General features: G+C 38.2%; 1 protein-coding gene across 2 annotated transcripts; it reads right to left on the bottom strand.

Annotated features, from left to right (window-relative positions):
- Positions 1–1,737: 1,737 nt before the first annotated feature.
- LOC146478666 (lysocardiolipin acyltransferase 1-like) lies at positions 1,738–8,736 on the bottom strand. 2 transcript variants are annotated; one of them, XM_085112260.1, is made up of 3 exons: positions 8,360–8,736; positions 5,579–5,767; positions 1,738–4,048 (listed from the first exon to the last, which is right to left on the bottom strand). In XM_085112260.1, the coding sequence occupies exons 1-3, from the start codon at positions 8,403–8,405 to the stop codon at positions 3,318–3,320; spliced, it is 966 nt and encodes a 321-aa protein (XP_084968386.1). In that variant the 5' UTR covers positions 8,406–8,736; the 3' UTR covers positions 1,738–3,317. The 2 variants fall into 2 exon arrangements, with proteins under 2 accessions (XP_084968386.1, XP_084968385.1); XM_085112259.1 differs by lacking the exon at positions 8,360–8,736 and adding an exon at positions 8,151–8,354.
- Between the last annotated feature and the right edge of the window lie 2,438 nt (positions 8,737–11,174).

Raw genomic sequence — 11,174 nt, 5'->3', positions numbered from 1 at the left:
AAATGGGGGTCACCGTGCTCGTTTTTGTGCAACCTGGATGGCTATTATAGTAAATAGATGACCCACGAGGTTTATATTAGAAACGCTAGTAATCAGAAAAGGGAACTATCATTTCTAGAAAAATTAATTTCCTGCATTAAAATATCGAAGCAGTTCAACAAAATTTACTTTAATCTTACACAACAAACTATTTTCATTGAACTGGAATTAAGATTATGAAAGAAATCAAAGATTTTGCTGCGTGTGCACGTAAGCAGCACTTCCTAAATACGTGCTTTTTAAAGCATTCAAATAAAAATATCTCAAAGTAGAGTATTAAACTTTTCTTTAAATCGCGATATATAGTGGCCAACCGTATGACATTTAAATTGATGCATTAAAAAATGGGGGTCACCGTGCTCGTTTAGAAGAAAAAGACCATTTCTTTTCCTGCCGAGCTTAACCTCAACGAAATCCCGTAATGTTCTGTGTGCGCGCGCTCGTGCGCGCGCTAAATGACGCGAAAAATTATGCGCAGCAAGGATGCGCAATGCAATTCAACGGAATCACCTTAAGTGGTTAAGAACTGAACTTCAATCGTTTTTTGGTGCAGTTTAGTTCATGCAGCATACTTAATAGGACTGAGAAGGGAGGGGAAGGGAAGAACTGGGACTAGGGATTTGACAGGTTCTGAGTATCGAACGGTCTCAAGCATTCCATAGTGTGTATTTTTGAGACTCTGCGCATGTTCAGATTTGGGTGGTGTTACTCATCAGTATGGAATCAGGCGGATGTCATTTATCATTGTCAACACCAGAGCCTTCTGGCTTGACTGCACAAGTCAACCATGCGCAAAGAGGAAAAGCTCTTGGGTCGTGTTGGCCCTATCAAGCCATAACTGGCCTTGTGTTGGGCCTGTCACCCTTTCAAGCGATAACAAATTCGTGGCCAAAAAGTCACAAACCATGATCAATAGAAACTTGAGAATGAGTTGTCATTTTAATACCGCTCGATGCTGTCACACCAGTCTGAATGAAAGTCTTCAAGTGCTGCTACCCCCTACGATGGGAGGTAGCTGTTTGTTCCACTGCGGGCAGATCCCAGATGTGCAGTGAAATTCATTACTGAAGTAATAAGGTTGACTTTCTCAAAGTCCGTTTTCACCGAGTCCAATCAAGAGGAAAGCCTCTCGCCTCCTTCGCTCCCTTTCGGCGCCATAAGAAGTCGGCAAGTGGCAAGTCTGTCTCCAAGGCAACAACACGACACCCAACCGGAAGTCCAACGCGCTAGCCATTGCACTATCTGTTTTTACAGTCGAACCCCTCCGGCCGGACACCTCTACAGGACAGTAAGCCAGATATATAAGGGGGTTATATTAGTTCCCATAGAAACTATGGTGCTGCATAGGTGGGGGAGTTGGCCCTTTATATCAGAACTATAATCTCTTTACGGTAGCCAAATTACCTTATCAGCTCTGCCCATAAATTCAAACATTCATTAAAATTTTTCTTCATTTCGTTCCTATGTATATGAGGTTCGACTGTACAATAGAAACAGAACGAAGGACACTGAAACATCAGAAACTTTAGTTCCTTAATTTTTGCAAAGGCAAATTCCCTCAAACTAAACTTCGTTAATAAACTTACTTTGCGAGAAAGAACAACCTCGTCCCCAGGCCCCTCCCAATTTACAAGGGAAAAATCCTGGAAATGAGGTTGGGGAAAGATGCGAATTAACTCACTCTACAATGAACAACACTTTTCCTTACAAGACAAGAATTTTCAACTTTTTATTCGACTTGTTAACGTAGAGCAACATACAAACTGAAATTACATTAGGCTCGATTTCCGCCGCTCTCTCGGGTCCAGCTTTCCTCCCTGAGGTGAGCATGGGCTCATTTCCCGAACAGCAGCTGGCAATCGAGCCTAAAATTACATATGATATTATTAAAACACATTAAATAATAATTTTCATTAATCACTGACAATAACGATGTTTATAAGATATACACGACGTTTGTTAATTCCTTTATATGAATTATATTAGTAAAATATTCCATTGGCAATTTTAACTGTACAATAATATACTTTTGTGGCTCACCACTAGAAACCAGAGATAATAAAGCTTCAATTTGGAAAAAAGCGCCATACTTTGCTTTGTATTTTGCTGCTTTTTAGAATAATTGTTGCTTAGTTATCTCTAAAAAATGCGTGGTTACCCTCAATTTTCTTTTTGGATTTCAATAGCCACCACTAAGATCTGCTTTTCCCGCATATTCATAAGCTGCGCAAAAATACTTCACTATTAGTAGGCACCGTCCTTAAGGTAAATAAGTGATAATCTTTGGACTCAATAATGTCTTAGGTAGACTATAGGGCTCACAACACAAAACAAAGACCATACACATTATTATTATTCCTTGAGCTTCAGTCAGGGTGGGTGGAGGGGGGGGGGGGGGTATCAAAGTTATGGACATTAATAACAAAAATTCCTGACAACATTAAAGGAAGGATGAACATAACAGAAGACTGATACATAAATATAGAGTGTTTTCACATGACGTCACGGCAGCCATGTTGGTGTCCCAAACTAAACCTCTGGGAATTGAACTCTATTTTTATGCAAAAACTTTCTTTTGTTTCAGTAAATCAATTTGGCCGTTAGTCACGTGAATGAAAACGCTCTGTACCACATAAATATTTGTTAAAACACATCTCAATGATGGGGAATTTCCATGAATCATAATACAATATGTGTTTCAGAAATTGTTTGACCCAGCTAGACAAACTAAAGCCTTGAAATTTTCTTGATGTTTTTCAGGAAAACAATACCGTTTTTCTCACCTACTGCAACAAATCTTAAAATTCAATTAAAATTAAATCTGGATGACTCAAACAGTCAGGGTAACATGACAACATTTTGAGTTTAAAAAAAATTGGAGTTCTCTGAGTTTTGAAATGTTGATTGAAGGATTTTGGCACGAAGAGAGCCCATTTACTTCCTGAAGTTCAGAGGCAACACATTTTATGTTGAAAAAGGAAAAACTATATATAATTATATTATTTCACTATAATAGTTATGTAATGACCACCGTTTGCTGTGGTGAAATCCTTACATATTATTCTCTCAGACATAAAAAAGTAAATATGGAGTAGTATTTAACATACAAAAACTGGCAATGCATGCAAGACCTGGTCATGTTTGAAACACTTTTCAATTTCTTGACCAAAAATTATAGGGAAAATGTGTTAAGTTCGATTAAGCAAGAAGAATGAGTTAAGTAGTATTTGAGTTATCAAGGCTATACTGCAAAGCTTCATTGGCATGTCTTGTTTCCCTCAGTTGGACTTGACACTCAATGGCTTCTGTGTCTGTAGAAATAGTTTATCTGTTCCACCACAAAAAGACAAGATCATAAACACAGCCCCTGTAATGGCGACATACCACCTCACCAACACCGACATGTACATCAAAACTAACGTACAAATAATGAATAAAAACCAAAAAGTGAGGTCCTTCATGAACAGGCGTCTAACAGTGACCTGAACCTCACTAGCAAGTTCTGGTGGAGGTCCAAAATGTTTGTCTTGTGTATAAAACGTTTTCAGTCTCTCCTCCTTCTCTTCCCAACGTTTACAACACCATTCCTCGAGACCTTCCAGGTCCTGAGGGAGCTCCTCATTTGAGTAACGTTGAATATGAAAATGAATTTCGTCTGGTACATTGCCCTTGAGTAGATCCATTTCTTCATAGCAGTAATTTTCAGAATATCCAACAGTGACATCATGGATTGCATCTAGCCTCCCTTGACGGAGTTTTTCCACACAATAGGTGAACCCACGGACTCGAGGATGCAAGACATAGTCATAGCTGGGGAGACTATTTTTCTTTGCAAATGAATCACTCTTTATTTTGCTTGCATCTTCAAAGTTGGTACCCTCAGGGAAAAGAAGAAGCTGCAAACAATCCAATGAGTTCACAAAATAACTGAGGACTGTATTAAGGTAGCTCTCGTCCTGTTCCCAGCGACGCTGCAAAAAAATGTACAAAGCATTCTGCATGGCCCAGCCTGAAAACAAGCACATAAAATCTAAGTTATCAACATTTATATTCTCCCCACAGTTTTCTATGGATTTGTTTTGGTATTGGTTGGAAGAATTTGTGATCATGCTCTATTCTTGTGATCTGCATGTTTGATCCAGAAGGGTATTGTAAGGTGACATAATATGCTCGCCATTATTACTCGTCTCTACAGTCCTTTCGCATGAAAACATACATAGTGATCTCCTCTTTTTTTATTTTTTAGATGTACTGTCCATAATGAACAACTGTGCAAAGTTTCAAAAAATTTTCTATACAATTTTTTTTTGTGTGGAATCACCTATAAATGTTTAATCATCCAAACTTTTACTTAGCTATTAACTTGCTAATAACACCCCAAGAAGCCATCATTACATGTAATAGAATCCCATATTACTTACAGGCAGCAGCGAAATACTGTAAACAGTGAAAGACTGAGACGTACCTCGAAAGTCTTGTTTTAAAAAACATTTACAGGCAACCAAGGTTTGTCAAAATTCCTGCTCTACGAAGTCTTTCACTATCTTAGAATGTGCAGTTCCAGAAAAAATCCAAACTCACCCCATGGAAGGTCATCGGAAATTCCTTGGGGGAGGAGGGTCTTTAGAAGCAAAGTATGAAGCTAGCTGGAATTTCCTGGGGAAGGGGGGGGGGGGGGTGCAAAACATAAAACCTTCTGTGGGGGGAGTATGGATATTTTCTGGAACTGCACAATCTGCCACTTCCAAGTTTCAGAGAAACTCAAAAGGACTGTGTACACAGAAAATCCTGTGAAAACATTGTGCTGTTGCATCACGGAAATGAAGAGCCCCTTTTAAAAGCTAATTTCCGATTTTTTGGCTGACAGTATTGGAGCATGAATTGTACATGCTTTCTGACAAACAATGTATAAACAATTTGTGATGAAAATCAGCCCAATTCGGAAAATCTGTTGCAATGCAACAGGTTTCTTTCAAGAAACTGCCAAGTCAACCAAAATTGAAATTGGGTTGTCAAGATACACGTGCTTTGTACTCCAATACTGTCAGGCTGAGAAATCGCAGCATGTACACTGGCCTTAATGGGACCAGAATTTACTTTGCGTTTGCCTTAAAGTAGAGGTATTTACAGTTATTGCTTTGAACACAAATGTGGGCCAAATCCCTAACTCCAACAACAATGAAAGTGCTTCAATTGTACCAACACATTACTTGTATCGGCTCGAACAGCGAGCGGCTAATCCGACGCTTCGCTTCATTGTTCAGCGAAACGAAAGGTTTCTATTGTTTCTCGTTCAACAAAAGATCTCCAAAAGATGCCGCTAGGAAAACTGAGTTTTTTTGCATACGTTTTTTCTTGAAAAGGAAGAGCAAACCAACGAAAAAAAATACGGGGCAATGTTTGTTGACTAAAACTAAGCCCACATGCAAAAATTGAGACAAATCCGCCAAAAAAAAAAAAAACAGCCCAACATTCGACATAAGGCGGTTATGCCCTCAGCCCTTCAATTCTAATGACACTAAACCATCGCAGCACTTGCCTGGTCCAGGAACATGCTTGAGTTCATGCTTCATGATTATTTTCTCATGCTTCAGCTCCCCATGCCGAGCCACAACGCTCCAATAAAACATCCAGTCCAGACGGCATCTGTGGTTCATGATAATGATGGCATTCTCTCTCTTGGGTGGTTTGTCGCCCGTTATTACAATCTTTACCCCAAACATCATCTCTGAAAACAATCCGAATAAGGAATTGATTAACAGGTTTATTTACAAGGAAACTGTGGTGCGGCATGAGTGGGAATGAAACTTTGGTGGTATCAACTGAGTTTATATGATAAATTGGCCACCGCAAAGATATTCTTCACTTCACTTCACTTATTTATTTGATGTAACCTCCTTCATTAGAATTACATCTCGGGTCAGCGGATTTCTAGAGAATCATAAATAACAATAATTTGCGGAACTTAGCATTGTCCGCAATTTCTATGACATTTTGTGGTAGATTATTCCAATCTCTAATTGTGCGTGGTACAAAACTGAATTTGAATATGTTTGTGCAAGTATAAATTGTGGTGTAATGTCTATTATGCATATGTATTGTCTTTCTGGTTGGTTTTGATAATTCATCCAGGGGCAGGATTGCGTTGTTATCTAATCCCTTCTTGAAAAGACAAAGTCTGTCTGCTTCTCTCCTGTTCTTTAGTGACATCCAACCAAGATCCTTTAAAAGCGTAGTGACACTGTCAGGGTCATAGTTCTGGTAATCAGATGTTACAAAGCGCACAGCACGCCACTGTGTCTTATCGATCTCGTTTGATAGATTATCTGTATATTCAAAGGGTGGTAAGCAAGTGTAGCCCTTCATTAGCGCGAATTCACTCAAATGAATCACTTACAGTGGTCAGTTTACCTTATCTACTCTGTCAATAAGTAACATCACAGGGCAAGAAATATACTCCTCATGAAAGCTGTATAGTGTGTATAAAATATTTAAATTGTCTTCATAACTTAATAACTACACTAGCAAGAGTCCTTTATCCTTTCTCAGATAGTTTAACAGTTTTGCAACATTGTTTAATGTAAATGAATGTAAATATATGAAACATATATTTTGAACTGCGGATGAAAGATCAAATAGAAGAAAGATCCTCGCAGTTAGTATGCAACTTAAGCAGTTTGGTGATCAATCAATCAAGTAATCAATGAATCAGCCAATCAGATGATGAGATTATTAGCAAAGAATAACTGCAGTAAAGATTTCATTTCCACATGCTATAAACTACTCACAAAAGCCTGTCTTCAATTTGCATCTTTCAGAGATGGTAGTCTCGCTTGGGACAATATAGCTGGCAATTCATGTCAGTCTAGACTCGAATAAGTGTATTTTTTTTTTGATGGACAAAATGTAAGTTATTTTAGTATTGTAAGTATAGTAAGTATTGTTAACGATGTAGATATAGTTATTGTGTTTAGTATTGTGAGTGAGTATTGTAAGAAATGTTAGTAGCATTCAGTATTGTAAATGTGCTGTCATGTAAGGCAAATAAAAATTGTTATCATTCTTGAAAAAAAAAAAAAATTCTCGTCAGTCTAGCATTTTCAAAGTGCTAGAAATATCACTGACCTCTGCCACCAGCCCCACCATTTTAAAACTAACTAAAGGATTTTTTGGGGGGGTGGGGGAGGGGGGTGTTAAATGTAGAACTAGCAAGGAAGTACAGGTACTCTGGACACAAAACCACAGTGCACAAAAGAAAAGATTCCAGTCAAAGCTTTTTTGAACCCTTTTTAATGGAAATATTGTTCTTTGAAGTGCTCTTAGAAGGTGATCAGTACACAGGACCAATAACTACGGAAATCCAAGTTGTCCCTAATAATAACTTTTAGACAATAAATTATTCGTTGTCTAAGCATAAGATTTGCTGTGAGTAAGCAGGTCAATGAGTAAAGGAACATGATTGCCCCCAAACAATCAAGGATTTGGATTTAACTCTTTCAGCATCAACGTCAACACTCCTATTCTCTTAACTTACTGTTCTCCATTAGTTGGGAGAATTTGTTTAAACAACAAGGCATTTTATCTTTAGTTACGTGATCACTTCCTACGTTCTTTTTTTAATATGACATTAAAGTTTGGTCAAGTGGTGATAGTGTAAGGAAGAATTAGATGCTTGTGTTAATTCAACATGTCTTTTTGTCTGCTTTTTAAGCCATCAAATATCCAAAAAGATTGAAACTGAAATAAGGCAAAGTATCCTTCATCATGTTATCCCCAGTTCGTTTAATTTAACTAGTAAAGCGTCTTAAGCAAGTGTATTACTTAAGTATATATAGCCATTACTTTGTTACTTCTGCGTATTTTTATCGCATATTATACTTTGTTTACAACGCTGGCAAATTTTTAACCAGCATCCAGCCTGTCCATGCGTACATTTTGTTTACACGAGCGTGTAATGTTACTACGCCATCAAAACAAACTTGCTTGAACACACAATAAAAAACCCCGGTCATTTTTGTGCTCCCTCGTGTGGTTTGAGCATAAGATAGTGTCATCAATCAATAATTTAACAATGATACGAAAAATATCGTTAATATAAGAATCAAACTCACCAAGAAGCGCCTGATTAATCAGCGGAACATATCGAACATGTACAGAGGCCGTGATTGAACAGTACGAGGAAAAGAACAAGAATGAACAACGTTATTTGTTGAAGTAAACAATCGCTAAATCGATTCTTATGAAAAACAATAAAGCAGGGTATATGTAGTTTAGAAAAGAAAACTGCCAGGACTATTAAATTCGCTTTCAGTTAGCTCACCGGTGGAAGAAGCAGCCACGACATAATCAAGCGATCGTTGATCCATCGAAACCACCGCGGCCGCAGCCACAACAGCGGTAGACTTGGGCCCATAAGAAATATAGCCCCGAAAGTTGCACAGAAGTACAAAGCAAGAACGTACAAAACTCCGCCTGCAAAGTTCCGGAGCATGTTTTAAAAAACTAACTCCAGCTACGGAAAGGACAACAGCCGCGCCAGAGAAGTGGAAGGCGTGACATATGACGTCACCGGAAGTTACAGCTGGCTTGTTCTTGTTTAGCCTGATTTTCTGACGGTCCAGGTCGCTCGCGGCCACACACTCTCTACCTCGAGCGATAGTTCCGGCTTGTTCTTTTTGTGATCGCGGACTCGACCTGTGGCTTTTAGCGTGAACTTTGATTCCATTAAAATTTGCTCATCAAGATTTTTCCAAAAGATTTTTGTTCAGTTCAGGTTTATTATTTTTTTTGGTGTATTTTAGTTTTATAATAACACTTTGATATTTTTATCACTCGCAGGGGCCCATTAAATAGTTTTGGGATTGTTTGTTATTTGAGATATCTTGAATGCGATATAACTAGGTTATCTTGCTTATCTCAAATAATTACTCTTCTCTTTCACACCCACTCCCCTCCGAGGAAGGTCCCAAGATCTTATTTTTCTAAATTATATTTCCCAAGATCTTGTCATTAAACGAAAGCATGACAAGCACATGATCACCCAATTCAAAGTTCAAAGTCCAGGATAAGTAAAATTTCTTTGTTCCTTCGATAAACAGGTCTTTATAGTGATCCAGTTTGCGAAAATATGGCGGTTCGCCTGGATAGAAAATGCTGCCTTGTTTCAAAACGTGCAGGACCCCTTTGTTCGAACAGCAGACTCTCGCTAATTTGAGGCCCAAACGAGGGAGGGTGTGTGTGTGTGAAGGGGAGGGGGGGGGGGGGTGTTACTCGAGGTTTTCATCTTCCCGTGGTTTAAGAAGCTTCTTTTATTCTTATCCCTTGATATTTATTGGCAAGCAAGATGACATGTCGCTGGAGACAAATAGGCAGATGCATGTTTACTGAGGCCTTATCAACGGGCCTTGCTAGAAAAAATGCTGTCAATCAGGAGCCCATTACCCTGTGTCAATCCAGTCAATCATTTCGTCCCCTTGATCAATTTTCTACTGAGAAGACGCGATTTCATTGGTCGAAACCTGCGCAAGAAATGCCAACTTTGGGGGTGGTAGAAGCTTAGCCTAGGAGTACCTTGCAGCTTATCAAACCAAGAAGCAGTATTTACATATATATTTTCTTTATCCAGTTCAGCTGGTGCCTCAGTCAAAGGAAAACTTGGAAACATTGTCAGAGCAAATGTAGGCTCGATTTCCGCCGAACAGTGACTGGTATTCGAGCCTAAGGCAAATGTTTTCCCATTTTTGTTACGTTAGAAAAATGTTTGGGAGGACGAACGATATTCATCATCACACAAATATATTTTTAATCAAATTGAAAACTTGTTGCTTCATCGTTAGACCGGAAACAACGCTTTCTAGAATAATCGGGTGCGATTTTTTGCATGCATGCATCGTCGATAAGTATAACTAATTTTACGATACACCGACGATATTTACTCATTGTGTGGTAGCGTTTTCTCGTATTAAGTGCTGTGAGAGCAAATATTTAGGTAATTAATATTCAAATAAAATCTTTCAAGATGTTTTAATTACCCAAATTTCAAAGAGACAACGAGTTCAGACAACTTGTTCCCTTGGGTGAACGGAGTCCGGCTGCGAAATTGTTAATCAGAAATATTTTACGAATTCTTGTTCCTCTATTAGGTCCACGGAAAATATACAGTGATATGAGAAATGACCTTTCTATAAATGATACATATGAAATAAAGCCCTAGTATGTTTCATCCGGTTATTTAAAGCAACCGAGATCCATTTTAAATTGATCATAATATGCATACAAAACAATGTGAAGGGACTTCAGCGCCAGAAATTAAATATTTCTGGGACAAATTTTACAACTCAAAACTGAAACAATACCCGCTGAAAGTTTAACTTACCCAGTAAAGCCTTTAAGATTCAATGCAGCCAGCGACGAGACATAAAGGGAAAAAAATTGAAGCATTCGTTTGAGTCAACGTTTTGAAAATCAGTGGGATGGAAACATTGTCATACAACTACATTAATTCACCTTGTTCGAGTACGTAGCGCTTGTAATTAGTCAACAAAATATTAGATAAACGGAGAAAAAGAAATGTACAAGTATCGCGTATATTAAAATTCCTACCGGAGGAAGAGCAAGCCATATTGTCATGAGTCTGTCATTAATCCAGCGAAACCACTTCGGCTGAAGCCACAGAAGAAGTAAGGTAGGACCCATAACGACTATGGTACCGAATAAGGCAGTGGCAGAGAGTACGGTCATAAATACGACTCCTTTAAATACTGGACTTCTAAAAATCATAGTGAATATATTCACTCTGCGTGCTGGATATACAGCCGTATTGCACAGTACAGGTTTTTGATGACCCTATGTGCTAAATTTGAATATATTTTTGGCTATTTTGAATAAGAAGTTTGCATTGCATGAATGAACAGAATGGAATTATAATGTGAACTCCACTCTACCGGTGAAAAGGCCGGAGGTTCTATTTATTTACCATTGGTTTATTTAATAATACGTAACACCCTCCTGAACAATACTCTTATTTAAAACGCTTTGGTTGATATATAAAATTGAACTGCTGCATTTAAATTACGCCATTGAAACCAAACTGGATTTAAAATAAAAAAGTGTCCTTCGTTTAATTGAAAGCAGTC

Source organism: Pavona decussata, unplaced genomic scaffold, assembly GCF_977016875.1.
Source record: "Pavona decussata unplaced genomic scaffold, jaPavDecu1.1 SCAFFOLD_64, whole genome shotgun sequence".
Taxonomy (NCBI): domain Eukaryota; kingdom Metazoa; phylum Cnidaria; class Anthozoa; order Scleractinia; family Agariciidae; genus Pavona; species Pavona decussata.
Note: the sequence above shows the minus strand (reverse complement) of the source record. Positions and strands in the feature narration are given on the sequence as shown.